General features: G+C 41.5%; 1 protein-coding gene across 2 annotated transcripts; it reads right to left on the bottom strand.

Moving 5' to 3' along the window:
- Positions 1-2,579: 2,579 nt before the first annotated feature.
- On the bottom strand, positions 2,580-25,674 carry LOC124113918. 2 transcript variants are annotated; one of them, XM_046474410.2, is made up of 14 exons: positions 25,424-25,674; positions 19,994-20,177; positions 19,666-19,697; positions 18,192-19,253; positions 17,592-17,644; positions 16,716-16,970; positions 14,116-14,340; positions 13,445-13,505; positions 12,495-12,578; positions 10,598-10,735; positions 8,671-8,742; positions 6,429-6,608; positions 5,285-5,473; positions 2,580-4,600 (listed from the first exon to the last, which is right to left on the bottom strand). In XM_046474410.2, the coding sequence occupies exons 2-14, from the start codon at positions 20,158-20,160 to the stop codon at positions 4,419-4,421; spliced, it is 2,700 nt and encodes an 899-aa protein (XP_046330366.2). In that variant the 5' UTR covers positions 20,161-20,177; positions 25,424-25,674; the 3' UTR covers positions 2,580-4,418. The 2 variants fall into 2 exon arrangements, with proteins under 2 accessions (XP_046330366.2, XP_046330365.2); XM_046474409.2 differs by having other exon boundaries at positions 19,994-20,174.
- Between the last annotated feature and the right edge of the window lie 443 nt (positions 25,675-26,117).

The following is a 26,117-nucleotide window of genomic DNA, read 5'->3' as shown; positions in this document are numbered from 1 at the left end:
GTTGGCTTTGAAACAAGATAAACATTCCCAGGCATCATGTGGAATCTTGTTGATTCCATAGGTCGGCGGTGTTAGGATATCTTTGATTCCAGCGGTATGATTCCACGATATTGTGTTGTGTCCTTGTCCCTTGTAACACAGTGAAATTGATCACCTAATCTAACATAGCTTTCGGCCATTGGAGCCGTGCCAATTTACACTTGTCAGAGGGGTACTCAAAGTACGTGATCTAGACTACCAGTTGTCGGACTTTCAGTTTTTTGAACGCCTCGGTGGCTGAGTTGGTTAGATCGCTGACTTTGTGTGCTGGCGATTAGGTGCCTCACTCTGGCAAGTGTGTGTTCGAATCCCGGACGGGACTCAACCCCAAAAAAGTACGAGAATCTATACTTTACTAAGAACATGTTATCCCAAATATAACAGTTGTTACATTTTACCACTTTCTAAATGGCATTTTCTATTCATATCTTTACATATCTTTGTAACCAAATGATTAATTCCTGATATAAAAGTGTCTTTTGAATTCAGCTATGCATTTCTTTTGTCCTGTAGTTTATGTGTTTGTGATATGCTGGGGTATCTATACTGAAGGTAGTCAAGTCGACAAGCTTCCTCCATCGTTTCAACGCTATCTGGGGATTGATACAAGATCTCTGTACAGCATGACCGGCTTCATCAACACATCGACGGTAATACAAACTTGTCGATCAACACAGATTCTTTCAGCATTCCGACATTAATGTCTACGGAAGCGTAGTAGGGCCACGGTGAAATTGTTTTTGTCTAAGTATCTCCTACGTAGGACTTACTATGTCCTACGTAGGACTTACTATCTCCTACGTAGGACTTACTATCTCCTACGTAGGACTTACTATCTCCTACAAATAATCCAAAATAATACAAATAATATGTTTTTGGATTTGCGGTTGTTTTGGGTTTTTTTATATTTTTATTTATACATAATCACTTCTCCCTGAAGATAATACTGAAACATCTAGGAGAGCAATTACCTTCGGGTTATTATTTTGCTAGGTTATATATTTGCTACTGTACACTAGAAAATTTCCCCTCTTGATTTACATATAGCGAGCACTTTTTTAACTTTTCTGCTTGTACGTCAAAAAGTGACCATGTTACATCCCTACTTCAAACTGTTGGTAAAGTATAAGTATTCAATCATATCACAGTTAAAAGTGACTCTATCACTGCGAAGGACGATATGCTAATCGAACAAAACAACATGTACATGTAAGTGTGGCCTGAAACATCATTCTGTTGTAGGATGTTTCGTTGCTGTCCTTCCAAAATAATATTGTATTTTTTGTCAGTTTACCATAATTAAATGGACTTAAGAGAATAAATTACACATGCATGTTTGAGGTCCTAAAGCAGCTATTTGATTTTAGAGGGCATTGGTTGAAGGCGCTTTTAATACTGAAACAGTGTGTAGGAAGTTGTGAAACAGTATTACTACAATCATGAATAACTCCCTTTGACATCTGTAAGATTCCGACAACATTATATGCATGTGTTTATGAATTAGTGTCAAATAGTGATGATACCAAGTGTTTGCGAAAACGGCAGCGTATCCTGCCCCATCGGTGGCATCCGTCACAAACACATGCAAAGGGAAGTCAATTGTTCACCTGAAATAACACGGAAGCATGTGGTACAAGTCAGAATGATGAAGTACGTCAGACATCATTTTGGTCACTGATGCTTCAAAATGTCCAACAACTTATGAGCACGAGTCGTATAACGTTCTTTGAAATCTTCGCTGAAGGAGCATGCGTGATTGTACTTCAAAAGTTGAGATATGTAGACACCAAGGCTGGATCTGCTTGGATATTGCTCGACATGAAGGGAAAGCTGAATAGTGTAAAGTCAATACCCTGCTGAATGTCAATTGAAATAATTTTAATTTATTGTAAATACGAGGGACGTTCAACTTGGGCATTTGTGTTTACACAAACAATGTCAACTTGTGGCAGGTGTGACACTAGTCATAACATCAGGTTGACACATGTCATAACAAGTTCCAGACACAATAATAAGTTAGATGTAATGGCTTCATTCACCTAAGGGTGGTCACAATCATGGATTGTCTTAAACATGAACAACGCGCTGTAATAAAGTTCCTCACATGCTCCGGTTCACAAGTCGAGAATTGCACAGGCCGCCATATGTGAATGTGGATTCGAACAGTTAAATGACCCACCCTACAGCCCAGACTTTGCTCCCAGTGACTATTTCTTGTTCCGGCAAATGCGGAAGACGCTTCCAGGATGACGAGGACATAAAGGCTGCCACAGAGGCGTGGTTAGAGGGCCAATTTGCGGATTTCTATAAAAGTGGTATTTAAAGCTTGAAGGACAAATTGAATAAGTGTATTGAGGTGAATGCAGATTACATCGAAAAATAGAAGTGCAAAAGATACTCGGCGACTTGGTCTTATATTGAAGTTCTAAAACTTATTGAATGCTCCTCCTACATACCAGAACTGGACAAGGGTCATGACAAACTGACTGTGTAAGGCAATAAAGACTTTATCACTAGAGTTAATTTTGAGAACAATAGACAAGATTCACAATAACATTTATTTATCTACTAACTTCTACAAAGCTGCAGTACTATAGACTGATAGATCATTCTGACTTGATACAACAGGAATCAAAGCATTCAAGCATGTACACGTCTGAGTGGACATGGTCAATGGTCGACCAGTTGTTTCGTCTTGCCCTATCTCTGCATGGGTAAATCGTAACAAATAGAATTAAAATATAACCGTACAGATATGCGTTGACGGGATGTCAAGTGATCTAAAACACTTCAAAACAAAGGTAAAGGCATACCATGAAGTAACTGCATATCTCTCAGATGTTCTTGCAAAATTAACATTTGTACGATTAATGAAATGCATATTATTCCATAATATGATGGACTGCAATCTGTATATCCACATAAAATTCTTTGAAATACACTTAAAATGTTAAAAGGTATAGCATGGTACATTAAATGTTTGTAAATGTTTGTAAATGTTTGTAAATCTTCCATATGGTGTAAAGAGTCCGACGAGGAACGAGGGGTCGTGTCAAACGGTGACAACACCGAACAGACTAAACTAAACATTTTCCAATTTGGAAAAGGTCTGTAAGATTCCACAGACTTTATGACCATTGATCTAAAAACTTGTACCCCTTATCTAACCTTAAGAAAATAACTGCGTTCAACGTCTATTGAGTGAGTGAGTGAGTTGGGTTTAATTAATATCGCTTTTAACATTATTGCAGTTATATCACGATGTGTCAGCTTAATTTGGGAGGAAAGCCCGAAGTGATGCAGGTCTCGGACGTTTACCACTTCGGTGAAACCCACGAGCACGGATATGGTGCTTGCAAACTTAGAAACATATTTGGGGCGAACCGGGATTCGAACCCACAATCAAGGGACGCAACTCTGCACAGCGAATCGCGGCGCCTTAGACAACTGGGCCACCTGTGTCCCCTCAACGCCTATAGAAGCTTACTGGGAAAGACATTACTTGATAATAATGATATATATAATGCATATAATAGTTTATTTCCGTTCCTCACATATGTTCTATGAAGGTAGGCATAATGTACGGTATGTACATGTATATGACAAGTAGATATAAGTGGCAGACATTGTGACCAGGAAGCATCAAAAAGTGGAATTAAGTTTTCTGAAACTTATTTCCGGAATGTGTCTCTTCAGATTCCTTGCTCCAAAATACTTTAGAGTACAAATATTGGATAACACTCCGCATAATATGTGTATAACAAGCATATAAAAATAATACTGTTTTATGACAGAATTGTCGAAAATCGTCCATGTGTGAAAGACAGGGTGTGGAATTTTGGCACAATCAAGCAGTAGCTGTACAATGTTAACTTACCAATATTTATATAGATAGATATGAGTGTGAAACACAATGCATCAGCCTTAACTTAAATCACGTGAATGCATCGTCAAATACTACAAAGTGATGCTCTGTACGACCTGCAAACAGTCATAGTGTAGCATCAATTCTCATCCATGATTTCCTCGCTATTATTAAATGATGCCATGAATGCATTGGTGCAATGTCATCCGAAAACGGGTATGTTATTCTTAGGGTAAACTGAAAACAGTCAGGTTGCCCAACTGTCTGCGAAAGTAATCTCAGGCGTCATCCGAGGACAGGCATGGTGCCCTATTGTCTGGAAAGGTCAGTAAAACTGAAGTCCGTCAGGTTGCCCTACTGTCTGCGAGAGTAAACTGAAGAGCGTCAGGTTGCCCTACTGTCTGCAATAGTAAACTGAAGAGCATCAGGTTGCCCTACTGTCTGCGAGAGTAAACTGAAGAGCGTCAGGTTGCCCTATTTTCTGAGAGAGTAAACTGAAGACAGTCAGGTTACCCTACTGTCTGCGAGAGTACACGACATCATTCAGATGCACGTGCAGCTCCCTCTCCACATCCCTGGCGGCGTTCCTGTTTGTCTCCTCCGAATCTGACGTGACAACCATGACGGCATCCACCGCTGTGTTAAGCATCGCTGCAAGGTTCTGCTGACGGGAGAACGTAACTTTCCACAAGGAATCTGAAACAGTTAAATGCTAAATCATAAGATACTTAAAAAACTTAAATAGTTGGGAATAAACTTAGAATGTTGAAAGCAACATAATACCATGGGCCCAATTAACAATAAAGCGATTAAAAATCTGCCAAAATATATTGAAATAATGTCAATGTAAGAGGACATTAATGCATTCAGCGTCCACTGATGGTATTACATATACAGTAAAGTACGTTTATAACGAACACACTTATAACGAACTGACGGATATTACGAAATTAATGTTTGGTCCCGGCCATTTGTTGTATGGATGTCGTATATGTGGTTATAACGAACTACGGTTATAACGAACTAAAATTAGTGGTCCATTTGAGTTTGTTATAACCGTAGTTTACTGTACCTCCGACTATTGCAATTAACATCCAGTCTGAATGTGTTACTATCTTATAGTGATCCTCCCCGTAGGGAGTCCTGGTAAGAATATGTGTCAAGCAACCTATGTTGGTCGTACGAGGCGAAGTAACAGGTCGGGTGGTCAGGCTCGGTGACTGGTAGGTCATTGTACCCCGAAGGATGGGCGCTCCTAATACTCCAGCAATATTCCAGCAATATCACGGCGGAGAACACCAGACATGGCCTTCAAACACTATCTCACATGGGGAATCGAACCACTGGGCTACCCTATAGCTCCCTTTTACGTGAACTTACCAACTAGGGAAACCTTGTCGACATCCGGGGGCTCCTGAACTATTCCACAGCTGGCGATTCTGGTTACTATTCCGACATAGATGTCGTTATCGGGGATGATGACTGTTACGACATACACCCCACAGGGACGCCGGTTTATGGCAGAAGCAATGGCGGAAGCTGACTGATCCGGTCTTGCCGCGAGGCTGCCTGGATTATGACAAACAGCAAAATGCTTATCTTAGTTTTGAATGTTTCTCCGGAAACACTAACACTAAAAGCTAATACCATCTTTTTGGGATAAATGAAAAAGTAATAAAGTAATAACAGTAGATCAAAATACAGAAATCGGGAAATATGTAGGTCTACACACAAGCATCAGGATGTATGTAGATCAAAACACAATAATCGGGATATATGTAGGTCAAAACACAGTTATCGGGAAAGTTAGGTCAAAACACAGTAATCAGGATATATATGTAGGTCAAAACACAGTAATCAGGATATATGTAGGTCAAAACACAATAACCAGGATAGATGTAGGTCAAAACACATTAATCGGGATATATGTAGGTCAAAACACAGTAATCAGGATAGACGTAGGTCAAAACACAGTAATCAGGATAGATGTAGGTCAAAACACAGTAATCAGGATAGACGTAGGTCAAAACACAGTAATCGGGATATATGTAGGTTAAAACACAGTAATCAGGATAGACGTGGTCAAAACACAGTAATCAGGATAGATGTAGGTCAAAACACAGTAATCAGGATAGACATAGGTCAAAACACAGTAATCGGGATATATGTAGGTCAAAACACAGTAATCAGGATAGACGTAGGTCAAAACACAGTAATCAGGATATAAGTAGGTCAAAACAGTAATCAGGATAGATGTAGGTCAAAATACAGTAATCAGGATATTTGTAGGTCAAAACACAGTAATCAGGATATCTGTAGGTCAAAACACAGTTATCAGGATAGCTATAGGTCAAAACACAGTAATCGGGATAGATATAGGTCAAGACACAATAATCAGGATATATGTAGGTCAAAACGTATTCAGTAAGTCACGAATTGTAAGACTTAAGGACAACACAACGTCATATTGAACGTCAACATTTCGCCATGCTCTGCGAATGGTGTATCCAAGATGAACTATTACCTTCAGAAGGCAGCGGTACGGTGACATGGTAACACCCTTCCTTGGCAGCAAGACGCAACCCTCTCTGCAATGCCTCACTCACACTGGCCTCGCTGACGCTGCGACTGTAGGTGTGGATGAGGGTCGTCCCCGGCACGGTGGTCGTGTCAGCCACACAACTAGTCCTCTTTAAATCCGCTACTGTTGAAGATAAGAACACATTGTCAAACCAAACACAGCTGTGCACAGATACAATTGACTCCGGTTGTATATATGTTTGTAAAGATTCCTCAGTATTGCCAGGGGATCGTCTGGCTGAGCCTTGAAACACAACGAATGGTCATATATTTATAAGTGTCATGGGTCCCTTAAACGCCTCGGTGGTCTACTGGTAGAGCGCCCGCCCGGAGAGCGGAAGGTCCGGGGTTCGATCCCCGCCGCGTCATTCTAGACATTAAAAGATGGTACTTGTTGTTACCCTGTCTGGCGCTTGGCATAAAGGGGCTAAAACAAGGACTGGTCGGTTCGGTGTCAGTATACTGTGTCTGAGTGGGGTATCGATGTTCAACTGTGGCATGGTATCTCAGTGGGCTAGCACTATAAATCGGCATCAGTCCGGACTTGTACCAGCAGCCACATACACAAACCACAAAAAGGTGCAATAATCAAGGACGCGATGTTAAACGCCATTTCACCTCTTCAAAACACTCGTATTTAGATCTACAAGTATACAACGCCCGTTGCGATTCCGGGAAAAAATATAGGTCCCCAGAATCTATGTCGATGTGAATAAATGGATCGGTGATCAGGCTCGATGACTTGGTTGAATGCATGTCATCGTTTGTTCGATGTTCATGATGTTAATCATTGGTGTGCCCCTATTTCTTACTGTAATATAGCTGGAGTATTGCTTAGTGCAGTGTTAAACAATCAAATAAAAACAAAAACAAGCATACAAAACAAAGTTAAGAAGCTACAACGTTCTAACACGATAGTTTTAGTCTCCTAAAAAGGCTCACAATGGAACATTTTCTCCTTCGTAAGCTACCTTACTGCAATTACAGCTCATCTTGTTCGCGCTAATAGTCCCATTCGTGCCTACCACGGCCTTTACTTGTGCGAACGGAATGCTCATTCATAAATTAAGTTATTGACACAATTGCTTTGTATGTATCTGTTCAAACTGAACTGTACTATGGACCATATGGCCTTGCATACTGAATAAACTGTCTGTCTGTCTGTCTGTCTTTTATCGACACAGTGTTCTCGGAAACAGACCCAGTTGGTTCTGTCAAGGTATTTACTTGTAAGAAATGAATACTCATATATAAATAGCTTTTTGACAAAATGTTCTCTAAAACAGTAACTGTGGTGTCTATCAGTATCAGTTTATACTTGGAGGAACTGGAAGCTCGTTACATGCAATATAGATATATAAAATGAAATTCAATTTGTGTTTGTCTGTCCATTTTGCGATAATCTTCGAAAGAAATATATCAAAGCATATTTAATAGCAATGTCACCGATAAACGCCTTTGTAGTTATTCTGACGAAAAAGAACGAATCTAATTTATTTACGTCTTTCTCTATATATTAAGCATGCATTAGCCAAACGAAATGGTCTCATCAAACGACGTATATATCCCAATGTGTAACATGTATGATTGTAATTTCATGCGTAACTCTCTCTATCTTCCCGAGGCAAGGGAGATAACTGACTTTAAGAGTCCAGTTCCCCAACCCCCCTTGCCGAACTAGGTTGGAATTCCTGGTCTCGATCGTAGCGCCACCAGTGGTTATTACGAGTTATGTCCCTTCTAAACCTCTCCTATGGACCAATCAGATTCCACCTCTCGTATCACATGTATTTGTTTCAAACGAAATGGTGGCGCCCAGTAAGAGTATCTGATCAAAATCATCAAGATCTATCTCGTGATAAAACGGGTCTTACATCGCGAAGTCATCAAATCACTTTAGCACCTTGATTAATAACATGAAAAGATTGAGAAAATATATGTTGACAACGAGTTGGCGGTGCACATGCTTTGCAAATCCTGCAATCGACCGAAATCTGCATGCCAGTTTACGAACCGGTAATAGATTTCGTTCCGTATAGGCTCGACAGTACAGCCAAAATGTAACTCCATAATACCAGCCTAGTTCGGCAAGGGTCAGTTAACTCTCTTGCCTCGGGAAGATGAACTCTCTCTTGTATATGGGCCGGAGACCTTTTGTCTTGACTTTGACCAAAGGCATAACTCACCGTGTTCTCTACAGCAGTCCCAGTCGTGTCTGTCACGGTTTATACATGTAAGGCCTGCATGGTCGTTTGGATCTGAAAGGAAAAGTAGAAACACTTTTATAGTCATGTACAGTCTGTGATATAAAGCAGAAGAGAATGGTTACGTTGACAAACCTGATAAAGTACACGTAAACTTAACTTGGATCCTATTTACTGATGAATAACTGAAAATATATAACAATTATGATGGCATATTATCTTTATACCAATGAGTGAGAGAGTGAGTGAGGTTTAACGTCGATTTTAACATTATTCCAGTTATATCATGGCGTGTCAGCTTAATGTGGTAGAAAGAGCCGAAGTGATGCAGGTCTCAGACGTTTACCACTTCGGTGAAACCCACGGGCACCGAACCAGGATTCGAACCCACAATCATTGGTTTCTGGCGTGCCCAAGGGACACAACTCTGCACAGCGAATTCCGGCGCCTTTCACGACTGGGCTACCTGTGCCCCCTTTATTCCAATGATCAAACCCAAACTGTAAACACAAGAAATACTTGTCAAAGACATGCCAGGAGGCGTGGTGCCGTTTTAATGTGTAGTTGGGTGAAAAGGTAAAATCTACACTTTCCTTCCCGATTTCAAAGTGTTGTTTATCTTTAACGGTAAATGAAACTTAAATACATGTGATTTAATCAAAACTTGTGCAGTAAATATTGTGAGGTGTAATAAAAATTAATATTCTTAAATTTTCATTTTGAAAACGCTGAATCCTGTAAGTTAGAAAACCTGTAGGGATCCCTCGTCAGAACAATCTGGTACATGTACACTTAATTCTTTAAAGAGAAGAAAGAAGTGTTTATATTTAATATGTTACTATGTTCATTTATACTGTGGCCGTCCTTTCGTATTCTTTACCTGTTGTTTATGGGACAAAACAAGAAATTCAGGGTATTGACAACCTCACACAAAGAAACATGTCAGACAATAGATCCCACCACCCTCGCTCTTCCCTCAATCGCTAATATTTACCAGTTATAAAGGGAGGGCCTGGTTTGATTAACGTGGAGGCCCTTCGTGATAGAATTGCATTGTTTACTTTTGCACATATATTTTTGTCTGATGATCCGCTTGTGAAGCATGTCAAGTCTCATGAGGAAAACAAGGTATTTCACAGTTTTCTTAAACGAGCTGAGGATGTGGGAAATATGTTCTGCTGGACGGTACAGAAATGAGAGTCAATCAAGCGAAGTGCCATATCAAATCAGTTCCATTTTTCTAGGAGAGGCTATCTGAACGACCACTGCTTTAGTGTGCGTCTCAGGACCAGTCACTTCCCACTCGAAAGCGTCAATGTGTGATTTTGCCTCAAAATGTAACTATTAAATGAAGATTTTACAATGAATTTAATGAGACTGTCAACACATTGTCAGTGGATGCCCAGCTTTGGCACAAATACAGTATCTTAAGAGACATGATCGAATGGCTCGATCCTTTTATTACTGTTATCGCCATGCTTGACACGCCTCAATGATAAATACAAAATGCTTTGAAATACGCCCGTATACAGCCTCAGACGTATCCAGGCCAACAAACCTGATCTTGTCCCTTTTGATAAATCCAATTAAATCATTTATAGTATTGAAATTTCTGTCCCTTTTGACACTAATGTGATTGAGAAAATTCAGGAAAAACATGGCAAATATGCGGACCTCGCTTTCGAAATGTCACGCTTGCATCTCAAGCACCAAGTTGTCCCATTGTTCTTGATGCCTTAGGTTTGGTACCTCCCAATCTGTTGACTGACATTGGGAGAGTACTCGGGTTAGCTACCAGGAATGCAGCCCTTTTGACAATCTGGGTAATGCAGAGGACTGCAGTGTTGGGGAGTCTTCACATTCTCCGGAAAAATAAATTGTACATTAATATTGCACTTAATTCACATACTCGTAATATCTTCCATTCTCCAGATCAAGAGCACTGCGCCTGTGACATCACACGCCTCCACAACACCTCCGTTGATGGCCTGGACAAGCGTGTCGGCGACCATGATCCTAACCTCACATTTGGGCGAGTTCTGTATCTCTGCATCACACAGCAACACATATGGTTAATCAAGTATCTTATTATATAAGACGCACAAACATATTAACTTACATTTCATAATACAAATACTATTAGGCGATGACATGTCGTCATTGCGTACAGATGTTGTGGTCAAATGTAGAAATATTGTAACCTCAGAATCATTCCTTTTAAAATCGTCCGGATTTATAAATTTCTGGATAACTGAATCAAGGGTTCAAAGTAGTAGTTCTGTGTATGTGTATATACGTTCCCTGCAGTGCTCGTTTGGAAGAAGGGGTTTCCCGATTAACAAGGTCTCATTGTAGATATGATCAATTTGTTTGCAACAGATGAGATTGTGAATAGCTGCGTATATTTACGATAATTACGATAGATGTATATTTTGTAGTGATAGATGCACATTTGAGTGAGTGGATATGTCATTTATAATGGATTTACAGCGCTTCTAGCAATATACACACATTTCAATTTAGATATACGAGGGGCGTTCAATAAGTTTTGCAACTTGGACATTTGTGTTTACACAAACAATGTCAACTTGAGGCAGGTGTGACACTAGTCATAACATTAGGTTGACACGTGTCATAACAAGTTCCAGGCACAACAATACGTTAGATGTGATGCCTTCATTCACCTAAGGGTGGTCACAATCATGAATTCTCCCAAACATGAACAACGCGCTGTAATAAAGTTCCTTACCAAGGAGGGATGCAAAGCAAAAAAAGTCTATGATCGCAAGTGTAAAGAGATGGGTAAGGATACTCCTGACTATTCCACATTTTGCCGTTGGTCTCTACAGTTTAAAAGGGGTAGGGAGTCCATAGACGATGACCCAAGGTCAGGCAGGCCTTCAGATGCCACCCAGCCGGAAACCATTGCTGCTATAGAAGAAGAATTTTGTCTGACCGACGAGTGAAAGTATCCTAAACTTTTTTCGGGGATTCCAAATAACAGTATGAACTGTTGTAACCATTATTCATGAGCATCTTGGTATGTCCAAGGTATCTGCAAGACCTCCCGGATCTCTATACTGCAGATGAAGCCGGATTTCTTTCTCGTCTGGTGACAGGTAATAAAACATGGATCCACCACATGAACCTAGAAACTAAATTGGAATCCATGCAATGGAAGCACCCCAATTCTCCGCCTCCGAGGAGGTTTCGCACTCAGCCATCGGCTGGCAAGGTAATGGCCACCATATTTTGGGATGCAAGAGGCATATTAGTGATTGATCACATGCCACCCAAAACTACAATCAATGGACAGTATTATGCTAATGTAATGAAAGAATTGCGAAATCTATTCTCTAGAAACGCCGTTGGATGTCAACACGTGGTATTCTACTTTTGCATGACAAGTCGAGAATTGCACAGGCCGCCATATTTGAATGAGGATTCGAACAGTTAAATCACCCATCCTACAGCCCAGGCTTAGCCCCCAGTGACTATTTCCTGTTCCGGCAAATGAAATCTGCCCTACGTGGAAGACGCTTCTAGGATGACGAGGACATAAAGGCTGCCATAGAGGCGTGGTTAGAGGGCCAATCTGCGGATTTCTATAAAAGTAGTAAGAGCCCGAAGGACAAATGGAATAAGTGTATTGAGGTGTATTGAAAAAGTAAAAGTGCAAAAGATATTCTGCGATTTGGTCTCATGTTGAAGTTGCAAAACTTATTGAACGCCCCTCGTAGGTATAACTGTTGAAATGAAAATAAAACAGATGACAGTGATGATTAATGTTTAATATAAAATCGTACCTTGTGATAAATAGGCAGGTAAACCGAAATCCTGTCCCGTGCCAAACCACAATCGAAACATGTGTGATAAGTAAGATGTTTGTCCTGAAACAGAGTTAACGAATATTCGGGGTAGAATAGGTCTTCAGAAACCCATGCTTGCCGTAAAAGGTGACTATGCTTGTCGGGAAAGGCGACTAACGGGATCAGTTGGTCAGGCTCGCTGACTTGGTTCATGCATGTCATCGTATCCCAACAGCCTGGATTGTCTGGGCCAGACTCGATTATTTACAGACCGCCGTCAAAAAGCTGGAATATTGCTGAGTGCGGCGTTAAACAACAAACGAACCAACAATAAGTGTCATAACACGGCTGAGATTCAAGAGCCTGTGCTATCAAATTTATAAAAAAAAAGTGTATTAAAGTCATGTAAGTCCGAGGCTTGTCGTCATTGCATTTCGCAGTACAAAAGAAATACCCCAGCAGGCACGGCCACGTTGTATCAACATTGAAATAACGTCGCTTTTCAACGTTGAAATGACGTTAAATTTGGTTGACAATGAAAGGTGAAATGAGGTCGAAATCTTACAGTGATTCCACGTTTAAGTCAGATATTGCAATTTAATGTTTAAATCTAACATACCATTAATACCATTGCACCTGATCGTCAAGGTATATTGTACCTTTGTGGTGCTAGCGGAACGTTATTCAGGATCATATATGACTCGGAATGGGTTTAAATTGTACTCATGCAGGGACTCGAACACGGGTCTTCGGCGTGATTAGTCAACGCTTTATCCACTTGGCTACCCCCGTCGTTCCTTGGTTTGGGAGGAACATCGACTCAGAGAGATGTCCGATTGGCGGAAACAAAACCACTGAGAGTGTGGAATACCTATTATTGATACCGTAGGGATGTCTCCCCTATGTCTATACCTCACACCACACACTGGCAAATACTGCCACCTCACCTCTGGGGTTAGCCAAGTGCCTTGTCTTGAGCTTATGGGAGAGACGATGCGCAAGAAACAGCTGCAATGAGAGGTGAAAATACATGCAAAGTTAGCCTTCGCAGACGCTACATATCCAAAAGGTGACTTTCTACCAGAGTATGGAATTTCATTGTATCACATTCATAAAGACACATTCTAGCAAAGAACATTTGATTCATAAACACATGCTCATGGTATGATCGGAATCGTATAGCGACTTTGAGTAGAGATTTCTTTGGAATATGGACATGTCGCTTCTATAATAACATAATGTGATGCCAGGGAGGAAATAGTTATTCCTTTGACTTTGATATTTCATTTGAACAACACAGCTTTTAATAATGTTAGTGTCTCATAGTTAATGATTATACTATGTGCCAATGGGGGATGTCTTTGAAACATTGAGACATTTTTCACTCAGAGCCTCAAGACAAACAATCATTATCTCTGAAAGGGTGAGCCAACATATCTGTTTTGACCCAACAAAACATTATTTTCAAAAGGATCCAACATGTCCAGTGAACGGTTCATATGTTGTTGTTTTTCAACAACATAATTAATTCTCAGAATATGAATGGTGAGCCCCCAAGTAGGAGGGTGTTGTTTCATTGACGGCTGTCTTCTGGACTGCATTTACAAATAGCACTTACCTGTTTCACTTCCAGTCTTGATTCACGGGAGATAACTATGAAAATCTCTTTCAGAGATCCCGCTCTTTCGTCTTGGGTGAACAGATCAATGGCATGATACATGAGTTGTACAACGTTCTTGGTAGGATACTGTAGGGCTCCTGTGCCGAATGCTGGCAGAGCAATTGTCTGAAATCCATCCTTGCAGGCCTGGATGAGACATCGGAACACCAGAGACACCAGCCACTGGGGAGGAACATATCCATATAAACAAAAAGTATTTTTATCATCTGGGTCAAAGTGGTGACAAACCAAGAAATATAAGCAGGGCCAACCAGGATTAGAACCTACGATCATAGGCTTCTGGTTTGCCCAAGAGGAACAACTCTACTCAGAGAATTGCGGCGCCAAGGACGACTGGGCCACATGGTCGCCTCAATGACTTAAATATGAAACACCCACAACCATCCCCAATCACCCGACGACTAGGGCTGGGACGGGTAGCTCGGGTACTCGGGTCGGGTGGGTACTGAGTAGGAATCGGGGACCCACAGGACTACTATAGCTCAGTGGTTACACTACAAGTCGCTAATGTTCGCATTTCTTTCTGACGATGCACACATTCCTTTTGACTTGTATATTTTTTAAGTACAGATATACCTTCAGTCAACTTCAGTCAACGCATTATCTGATTGTTTGATACATGTATCTAAATAGTTCTGGCCAGGGCTGCGGTAAAACATTTTCCAATCAGACATTTTGTTCCTCTCGAGACCTGCAGTTGGTACCCGGGTAGGGTCGGTTAATAGGGGGCCAGGTACCCGGGTAGTAAATTTTGACCTGTCCCAGCCCTACCGACGACACAGATTCTGTTCTAAAAAAGACAATTCGACCATCGCCACTGAGTTTGATTTGGGTTTTTGAGTCGCTTTGAACAATATGTCCTTTATCACTACCCATCAGCCTAGCAGGGGAGGACGGCTCGAGGTGGCGCAGACAGTTACCACGAGTGTGGTAGGGTGCTGTCAAAGCAACAATCATAATCTTGGCGAATCTGTATTTGAACCCACAATTACAAGTTTTGCGCATACCTAAGGGGCGCAGCTCTGCACAGGGGCCATAACCAAGTTTAATATTTTCTTGCACATACATTGATAGCGAACAAACATGAATGTCGGATACTGATTGGCTGAAACCCAGTCTATAATTTTCAATGGCCCCCACTAAGGCAAGGTATTTTTCTTATGTTCCCCGCTACCTAACCGAAATTTTATATCTCGAATTGATAATTAAAGGCGCCATTGTCCGGATATTTACGATATTTTCCGAATGATCATGAAATAGATACGATGGAAATAACTCTAAGTTTGTTTTCTATCGTCTGCTTTTTGTCGATGAATGTGAACGAAGTGGATTCATGCCTAACTGTGGTATTCTTACCGATTCTGACCACAGCATGCCTGCATAAGACATACCTGCAATACAACTGGGTGTGCGGTGAGATAAATGTGTTGTCATCTGGTGTCTCGGGTGACAAGGGCTGATGTACCCTCTGTGTTATTTTATGTTTCTCGAATCCCAAGCCCGAAGGTCGAAGGATCATGAGCTGACGGAAGCCGTTTTTTAATTTATTTTTTTCTTGAAATTTCAAGATACTAAGATGAAATTTCAAGATTCTAACTAGAATTATCAAGGTACAAAGTTTAAATTTCACATAATGATCTTGAGATTTCATGATAAGTTGAAATTTCAAGTTATTATCTTGAAATGTTAACTTATTATCTTGAAATTTCAACTAATGTATCTTGAAATTTCAACAAAGCATTTTGATATATTCGTTGTCCACCAGTCCCTCGTGTGACCTGGGTTGATGAACCCCTCTATGTCTGCAGAACATAAACTAGCATAGAGGGGGCATCAACCCATGTCCTCCTTGAGACCATTGGACAACTTACAATGTGCATTATGTTCTATATTGTCTTCTACTTAACTTTCATTTATCTCAGCATATATTTACATTTCCTTATTTTACTATAATTATGTCACGAGTTACCTAAAATAATAGACATGGGTAAGCTTTACAAGAAGTGTTTTAAGATTGGATCGGTAGTGATGACAGTCTGAGCTTTCATAAAATGCAACCCTTGCAGTTTTCATTAAGTATAATTAATATAAGATTATTCAACGCCAGAGAATAACCAGCGTCCGTAACAGATTCCATTGGCGTAAATCGCAAAGTTGCAGTGAAAATGATATGAATGGATCACTGAAAATCAGTGATGACACCAGGGCCCACTTGCACAAAGCGATCTTAGCGCTAAGATGATCGTAACTCCCATACTTTAACATAGGCTTACAATAGTCTTAGCGCTAAGATCGCTTTGTGCAAGTGGGCCCAGGTGTTCGCGAAAGGTGTACGCATGTCCTGCCCTACCAGGCGCACCCGTTAAGCCAACCTTTTGCATAAATGAGTAAGTGTTTGTTGCCTGTCACATTACTGTTTGCTGTCACAGTGATAAAGTGACGTTCAGCTATAACATATTCTCCTTATTCAACAGAAATCTTTGCCTAAGCAAGACTGGCGTTATATGCTGAAGCCTAGACTTCGTACTTTCACTTACCTCGTAACACTTGAAGAGGGCCATAGTCTCAGTGTTTCCGGTGTGATATGGAAGGGCGCCATGGTAGATCTTCTCACAATTTGTGAGACGTCCACAGTGGCTCACTGCCAGGTCACCATAGGTCATTCCGTGAGGGTAGATGTCCGTCAGAACCTGCTGGATGTCCTCCCCTGCCTCCTGTACCAGGCTATAGGACACACCCCGTCCTTCACTTAACTTCAGCTCCTTGTTTGTGGTATTCACAATCACATTCGCCTGTACAAAATAAGCATGATGCTGATAAATGGAAGCGACATATTCATCATAAATCGTTCCTTAAAGCAGAGGTGATTGCATATTTCCGACACTACCATAGCATGTGTTTATTTATTACTATAAAATTGTGATGACACCAGGTGTTTTGGGAAAAGGTGAACGTATCCTGTCCCACTGATCACAAACACATGCAAAGACAAGTAAATTGTTCACGTGAAGTCTAACTAGGGAACACATTATACGTCCAGCCTGAACTACTTTATCAACATTGAATATCATGAGCAGTTAACTTTTGTAAATGTTCAACAAAATATTAAAATCGAAAACGTTCCGGCCTTTCATAAATCTGGTTGATATAAATGCATTTAAATAATACTTACTTTTCCTCCGTATTCCATGACAGGCGGACAGACAGTAATACCATCATAGGTATCAATACATAGACAGTCCTCTCTACTATACTTCTTCATTTTAATCCTTTGTAGAGTTGAAGATTCACTTATCTCTGGCAATATTATTATGATATTTGGTATATGTGGTTGATACTGTACTTGTTTAATGTTGATGAAGTGGGGGTAATCGTGAAGGAAATTGATACGTATAAGGCTGAAAAATGCTTACATTCTGATTCTCTATCCTATTCAGGACCACGGTAACTTTGGCTTTTTGTTTTCCTGAAAGCATACATAACACAAGATTCATTATGTTTTATCATACCTCAGTAAGAAAAGATTTCAACGTTCACACACTTCATGTATTTAATCGAAGCAATGAATCCTTTCAATTGTATGATTGTTGTCATTGAATCTTTCCAACCCTTCTTCCTAACCCAAGGTCAAATGCGTCACTATGATGAACGAGTAGAGTGCATGGTATACAACTATTGATGCATATAAATATTGTAACTTCTTGCAAATTTTCAGTCACCCATTCATATAGAAGTAAGGATAATATTTATAGATGGACAACTTTCTTATTACAATTAGGAGCGACGTTTCCGAGTAGGTTCTAACACCGTTATCAAGCAAGTGATCCATAAATCTTATCCTTACTTAGTACTCCAACTAAATGCCTCTCAAAGAAGTTATCCATTTATATACTTTTCACTACTATTTTGCCTTTCAATCTGTTTCGGCACATTATTTTTTGGCTCAAGATTAGTCTTTGGCGTTGACTTTTCAAATTTCATGTAGTTCTGAGGACAACATTCAGTGCTCTGACCTGTGGTGGAAGATTCCAGTACTGGGGGCTGTTGTCTCGCCCTGCCTCTGGTTGTACCAATCGTCTGTTTGTACCCAATAATACAGTTATGGTTCTTGCTGGCGTTCCCAGTGGCTTCAGCAAAATTCCCCATGTTGACTGCAGTTTCAAAAGTAAACTTGTTGCATTTCACTCCTTCAACATGATTACGCAATTTGATGACGGCTCTTTGATTGGCTGCAGCAGGACCTTTAACCTCGTACCCGTGTGCGGTTTCACAGATGGCCACACCCTCCTCCTCTCCAATCATCCGCATCTCATTCCCCTTGTACTGGCATAAATAATCCAGACTGTCGTCATCAACGCGCACGAAGTTAGTAATCGGAGCAATGTCAATAGCTGGGTTTTCTTCCCATGGATGGTTGGATATACTTGGGTACAGCGATGCCTGTACTTGAGCAGATGCGCCGCGTTGTTCAGTATCTCCTGGGATTGATGCAGATGTGCTTTGTGAACCTTGTTCTTCTTGGTTCTTGTGTCTGGTGTCCAACAGTTCCTGTGATTTATTAATGGTTTCTTTCAGTGCCTTGATGGTGTCTGCCATACCAACAAGCTTCATACTTCCGTTGGTCTTATCAATTACGGCAAGCACGTCCTGATCACTGGACAACTGTGGCAGAATGACCTCCCCATCCGGGATACCAGCCACTTGAGACATCTGTTCCAATTCACCACTGCTGAAATTTAGTTCCATCTCTACGACCGAGCTGGCAATGACATCCAGAGCTTCTTTGTGTTTCTTTTCTCTTCGGGACTCAATGTCAACCTCACGTTGTTGAAAACGAAATGTTGCCTTGAACCCTTTCGTTTCCAGTTGATAACACAGAGTTTGCCTGGCTGTGTCTCTGTCTTGGAGATATTGCTGTTGTATTGGTGAAAGAGGTATCGGATGACTGGTTTGTACTGTGTCGTTTTTGTTGCCCACATTTCTGACAGATGCAGTTACAGAAGACAACAATGGTTGTACCGAGTCTGTGCAAACTGAGGCGTTTATCGACGCCCTTTCAATCGTCAGCTGTTGCTCTGAAAGAATATTTGAGGCTTCCACAGTCTTTGAGTGAAACAGAATAAATGATCATGTCAGTTTGGGATGTTTATAGTGAGTATGGTTTTACGCTGCTTTTAGCAATATTCCAGCAATATCACGGTGGGGGACACCAGAAATGGGCTTCACACATTATACCAATGTGGGGAATTGAACCCGGGTCTTCGGCGTGACGAGCTTAAACTCTAGGATACCCCACCACCCTGAGATGTTTGTATGTTTCTAAGCATTGGTTTAGAAAAAATTTAACAAAGGCATATCATACGGTGGACTATTCTCCCTCTTGTCTACACGTACATAGACTATATTCCTGACACTGTACTACATTTGGCTTACCATGAAATTAAACAGTGCATTTGTGGTAATCTGGCATCATTAGATAGTACTGACGATCATCCAGGTCATCCTCTTCATCAAGAATAGGGGGCACGGGTGGCCCAGTCGTCTAAGGCGCCGCGATTCGCTGTGCAGAGTTGCGTCCCTTGGGCACGCCAGAAACCTATGATCGTGGGTTCGAATCCCGGTTCGCCCTGATTATGTTTCTAGGTTTGTCAGCACCATACCCGTGCTCGTGGGTTTCACCGAAGTGGTAAACGTCCGAGACCTGCATCACTTCGGGCTTTCCTCCCACATTAAGCTGACACGCCGTGATATAACTGGAATAATGTTAAAAGCGGCGTTAAACCAAACTCACTCACTCACTCACTCATCAAGAATAATGAGGTCATCATCTGATGTGAGCGAGCTAAACTGCTCATCATGAGATAGGCTGGTCAATTCAAATCCCCCCTCCACTGTACGCGTCACCAAAGAACTGAGCTGGGATAGCGGGTCTCTCCCAAGGCTGAGGTAGCTTGCTACAGAGGCACTCATGTTGTCAGACATTGTGGCCACAACACCTGCTGGTTCAAAAATACAGTTAGATTTGTATACAGACTGAATATTCTTTCAGTCACAGCTTCAAGAAAGATTTTGTCCTCGGAAAGGAGTGGAACAATTTATTTTGGACAAACTAACCGTATCTTAAAAACTCTAAAACCTGAAGACATACCCATTCTTATTCTGTACTGGCATCCAAAGTCCATTAAAAAGGAAGAGATATATTGCCGATATATTGCTGAATATTTGGAATCTGAGAAAAGAACCAACTTCATTCATTTCAAAACAATTGCTTTTACAACGTCGTACGTTACGATCCCACATGACAAAATAAAAGAAAAACTGCGGCTCAAAATGAGCTGCCCATAGATATAGTTACATCTTTCTGATATCATCTGAAGTTTACAGAGGAAAGAATGTGCTCCACTTCTTGCTGATCTGTTACTTTATGCATAAGAAGAGGAATACCCGCTCGGACTGGCAAAATCAAAACATGGCATTTGGCCAAGACGTTTAACTTATAAGGTTCAGGTATACCAATGATCTGATATGAATAGTCAAATGGCAAATTCCATTCAACTGATTTACCGATCTGACATAGAAATAGGAGACCAATGAAACGCCTCATCTATTTCCTATACTCAAGAGGGTTTACTTCAATTTTCCAATAGCCAACTTTCCCTTCATGTCGAGCACTATTCCTGCCACTCCAGCCAAAGGTGTCTACATTCCTCAATTTTTTAGGTACAATCGACCATGCTCTTTCAACGAAGATTTCAAAGAGCGTCATATGATTAATGCTCAAACGCTGTTTGATCAGGGTTAAATCCTGCAAGGCCTTAGTGAGGCTTTTTTTAAATTATGGTACACATATGGAGGACATTTCTAAATTTGGCGTATCAGTGACCACAATGATGTCCGATGCAATACCCTATTTCCACTTGTACCAAAGGACTCTGCTTTTAGCAGAGATTTCTTATGACTATGGATATGGCTGGCACCGTCTACCGCAGATGCAAAGGGGAAAAGATAATGGCGACGTGTGGGCTCGTCAGTCCGACCAATATCTTGATTTAGATATTGCTGCATGGGATTTTTATTATGTAAATTGTGGTGATGTTGCCGTTATTACATAATAATATGAAAAATACAGATACGATTCCTGCAATTTTGGTTATAATTCTGATGTAACCTTCAAGATTTGAATCAGCAAGATTCACACTTTTTTTTAGAGTTTTGAGCATGCAGAATCATAGTGTAGGACCTTTAGGGTAAAAGTCCCAACGCTACGTCACGTGACCGATCGAGGGGCGGTGGGGTGGACTAGTGGTTGAAGCGTTCGATTCCCCATGTGGGTAAAGTGTGTCGAACCCATTTTTGGTGTCCCCAGGAGTGATATTGCTGTAATATTGCTGAAAGCGGCGTAAAACCATATTTACTTGTGGCCGATTTAGGTGAGGCCCGTGTACAAAAGCTGTCCGTGACGGTTTCATACGGCAACGTCATTTTCAGAATAGGTGTACAACAGCACCAATTCCAGGATTGCAAAGGAATTCTGACCAGACAGAGTGGAACCGCCTTCATAACGGCATGTCAGATGTGTTGTTTTGACTATGTCAGGCACGCAGACTATGGCCAAACCGGGTATGGGGAGCAATTTGGTTCAGCAACGAGTCAATGTATTTTGTTTTGTGTTTGTGTGTTTGTTGTTTTACGCACTCAGCAATATTCCAGCTATATGACGAAGTTGACGGGTTGTGAATATGCGAGTCAGAACCAATCCAGTTAAAATTACTACACTGGGCACAGTGACACGCTTTCAACCAAGTATGGGCATCAGATCCACTGGTCGCCTTTACGTCCAACATAGGTTGCTGACATTGTGTTCTGACGTCGCATTGAACACTTCACCGCCAACTGCATACAAAAGGTCGACAGTTGTGGCGGTGGCAGCGTAATGATGTGGGGAGACTCTAGCGTCCTGAATTACTGACACAGCTGCTGCACCAGCTTGCACTATACCGGAAGTCGATTCCCAAACGTGTGCAACGGTTCCCAGTGAAGACAATCTGATCGAAAATCAATATCTATAGTGTTATAAAACTTGTCTCTTTTGCGAAGTGCATCAAATCACGTGAGCATCTTGATTAAAAACATGACACGATTTGGAAAAATGTCTGTTAACGGCATATTGACGGTGCGCATGCTCTGGAAATCCTGCAATCGACCCAAATCTGCACGGCAGTTTACGAACCGGATGCGTTATGCGATTTTGATTGGACTATGCATAGACTCGTTAATCTAGCCAAAATGTAACTCCAAAATTCCAGCCTAGTTCGGCAAGGGTGGAAACTGGACAGTCATAGTCAGTTAACTCTCTTGCCGCGGGAAGATGCATCTATATATTCTCTTCCTTAATTGTATCTGGCCTTTTGGCAATTAGAGTTCAGTCAAAAGTGAAGATTGTTCCATAACAAACAATCCATTACAAGGGCTTTTATCATGTTTATTGAATGCCACACACCAATATTGCTAAACAATGACACAATGCGATAAACAAATAACAGCGAACGTGTATGAAGATCAATGCAACCAAGCGACAGTTTGCACAATGCAAGGTTTCACAAAACATTATGATTTTAATGTAAATAGCATAATGGAATAGATTAATATTTGACAGCCATGTTTTGTTATTAGAACACGAACAATCAAACGAAAAACACGTTCATAAATCCATAACAGGGCAGGGAAAAAAAGATAAAAATTAACATATATTTATTTTACATTGTTATAATCGGGAAGATTTGGACACGAGGTGTCAGAAAACACTTGACGATTATGGTGTTCACGGAAGATATGCAAAATGTATTACTCATAGATGTGCTGTATATTTGTTTTCCTTCCCTTTTGTTTATGTGATACGCGTTCCTCTTTCTAACAGACTGAGTATATTTAGTTGCAGAAGTAACCGCCTCAGTGGTCTAATGGTAGAGCGTCCGCCCGGGGAGCGGAAGGTCCGGGGTTCGATCCCCAGCCGCGTCATACCAAAAGACGTTAAAAGATGGTACTTGTTGTTACCTTGTCTGGCGCTGGGCATAAGGGGCTAAAACAAGGACTGGTCGGCTCGGAGTCAGTATACTATGTCTGAGTGGGGTATTCATGTTAAACTGCGGCATGGTACCTCAGTGAGCTAGCACTATAAATTGGCTTCAGTCCGGACTAATACAAGCAGCCACACACACACATACACGTGCATGGGCGTCGCTATATAAGTGCAATAATCTTGGACGCGATGTTAAACCCCATTTCACTTCACCTAGTTGCAGATGTAAGGAAACAGATTGCTTTGCAAATTTGCATACAGCTATTGATCAATAGGGAACGATAAGAGTGATGAATTATTAATTTCAATAAGAAATATGAACGTTTCAAAAATGTGTATCTGCCACCTGATTGATTCTTTAACTCAAAATGGCTTCGTGTATTTATTCAATGAAATCTATTTGGATGGATTTTCGCGGGTTGCATGGGAAAGAAGGATTTGGGGGTCATTATTTGCAGGCCGCCGTCAAATAGCTGGAGTGAGTGAGTATGGTTTTACGCCGCTTTTAGCAATATTCCAGCAATATCACGGCGGGGCACACCAGAAACGGGCTTCACACATTGTACCCATGTCATGAATCGAACCCGGGTCTTCGGCGTGACAAGCGAACGCTTTAACCACTAGGCTACCCGACCGCCCCGCAAATAGCTGGAATATTGCTGAGTGCGGCGTTTAACAACAAACAACACACGGGTTATGCAGAGCGGTTTAACAGGACTTACCGTATACGAACACTGAGCTGTGCGTGGCAGTATTACGAAAGATAGTCGCACACAACAGGTAACGAGAGTACTTCGGTTGCATATATGATTTATGAAAAGCTGTGTTTAGGGGTCACGGTGACAAAGTCTGATCACTGATATGGAAACCAATTCTCCCGAGAGCATAACATAACCAAGGGCGTGCCACATCTCTCCGAAGGATACAGCCTAGTTTCCCCGAGAATGCTGCGCTGAAAGATATGTCACCCTCTCCCACGTGTGTGTATGATCCTATCGGGTAAGTGGACTGCCTCCGTGGTCTAGTGGTAGAGCGTCCGCCCGGAGAGCGGAAGGTCCGGTGTTCGATCCCTGGCCGCGTCATACCAAAAGACGTTAAAAGATGGTACTTGTTGTTACCCTGTCTGGCGCTGGGCATTAAGGGGCTAAAACAAGGACTGGTCGGCTCGGAGTCAGTATACTGTATCTGAGTGGGGTATTCATGTTAAACTGCGGCATGGTATCTCAGTGAGCTAGCACTATAAATCGGCATCAGTCCGGACTAGTACAAGCAGCCACACACACGTGTATGCTAATCGGACCGCCGTCATATAGCTTGAATATTGCTGAGTGCGGCGTTAAACAACAAACAAACAAAACACCGGGTCATGCAGAGCAGTAGGGCGTGACAGTGTCGCGAGACATAATCGCACACACCAGGCGACGAGAGATACAATGTCCTTTAGCTTGGGTTTGTTTGGCGTGTCGACAAGCAGCTTTCCCGGAATTCAGCATTTCGGGGGAGCTCGCATTCGTGAACACTCGTGTGTTTCCGTTATCTAGGTCAAATCAAGGTTCAAAACGCTTTAGAAGCCCTGCGTGCATTCAGGAAATAAATATGTCTGTCAACAATAACACTGCATATCGTGACAGGCCAACGTTCAAACGTTAACACTCAAAAGTGTATATATATAGAGAGAGAGGGAGGGGGGGGGGGGGGGGGGGGGGGGGGGGGGGGCAAATTTACTACACGTGTACCCAACACCCTGTTACCCGGTCCTACCCGAGTTGGGTACGAAATGTTTTATCGCAGCCCTGACAAAAGCTATTTAGATTCATGTATAAAATGATCTCATCATGGATACGCGGAAGTTGATAGACGTTTTATCCTTACTCAAACATATAAAAATCACGTTCAACAACAAACCAACCAACCAAACAACCACAACGAATGCTTGTCATAGTCAGAAAGATATGTGAGCATTAGCTATACTTGTAGTGTAACCATGGAGATTTATTGTAAATGCCATTAAACAGTACGTATATACATCACTGGACTATCCACGGGTCCAGGTAGATGTGTGGGTACCTGGGTCCTACCCGGTACCCACCTACCCGAGTACCCGAGTACCCGAGTTACCCTTCCCAGCCCCAATAGAAATTATGGAAACTCCAGTGACATACTCACCTTGTCGGCTGACAATGGATACTGTTCAAAGTAGGGTCAAACCCAATTCACTCCCTCTCTAACTCATCAAGAGATGGGCCATTTCGCTGTAGTGTCAAGCATCGATTGACACAGTTTACATATACAGGAATTGCAGAGCGAGAAGGCTGGATGGCAGACAGTAGATAACGCGCCTTTGCTTTGATTTGGCAAACCGAAAGTTCACTTGGATTTACCCATCAATGACGGCATTTGGGCTGTCTGTGGGTGTATGCAAGTGTTTGAGTGGAGTGTCTATAAATAGGCCATACGTGTTGGGCAATACAGTCATATCTATGGTTTGTGAGCGTTAGATCCAGCAGGCGGGTGTGCATAGGATACGAAATGATATCAGATACTGAAAGAAATGTTTCCAAAACTATTAACGATATTGTCGCATGATTAACAACATGTATTTCGTCAGACTATTAATAATAATAATAATAATAATAATAATAATAATAATAATGAGTCCATTTGTATGGCGCCAAACTCCATACCAGCTCGCGTGCTCATGGCGCTTACAGTGAGCACTCGATTTTCATTCTCAGCTCCCTGGGGAGTATACAACCCAAGCTGCCTGTGAGGCGCTAGAAGGTTAACAGCCACCATCTCATCCTACCGGGTACCCGCTCATTGCTGGGTGAACAGAGGCACATTTCGAACAAAGTCACAT

This window comes from Haliotis rufescens, unplaced genomic scaffold, assembly GCF_023055435.1.
Source record: "Haliotis rufescens isolate VD_foot unplaced genomic scaffold, xgHalRufe1.0.p SCAF_12, whole genome shotgun sequence".
Taxonomy (NCBI): Eukaryota; Metazoa; Mollusca; class Gastropoda; order Lepetellida; family Haliotidae; genus Haliotis; species Haliotis rufescens.
Note: the sequence above shows the minus strand (reverse complement) of the source record. Positions and strands in the feature narration are given on the sequence as shown.

Coding starts and splice junctions, on each gene's coding strand:
- LOC124113918 (XM_046474410.2), bottom strand. CDS start 20,160: ATGTCTGACAACATGAGTGCCTCTGTAGCAAGCTACCTCAGCCTTGGG. Junction 16,971..17,591: donor ATAGGATAGAGAATCAGAAT/GTAAGCATTTTT, acceptor TATTTTGTACAG/GCGAATGTGATTGTGAATAC. Junction 10,736..12,494: donor ACCTGCCTATTTATCACAAG/GTACGATTTTAT, acceptor TGTGTGATGCAG/AGATACAGAACTCGCCCAAA.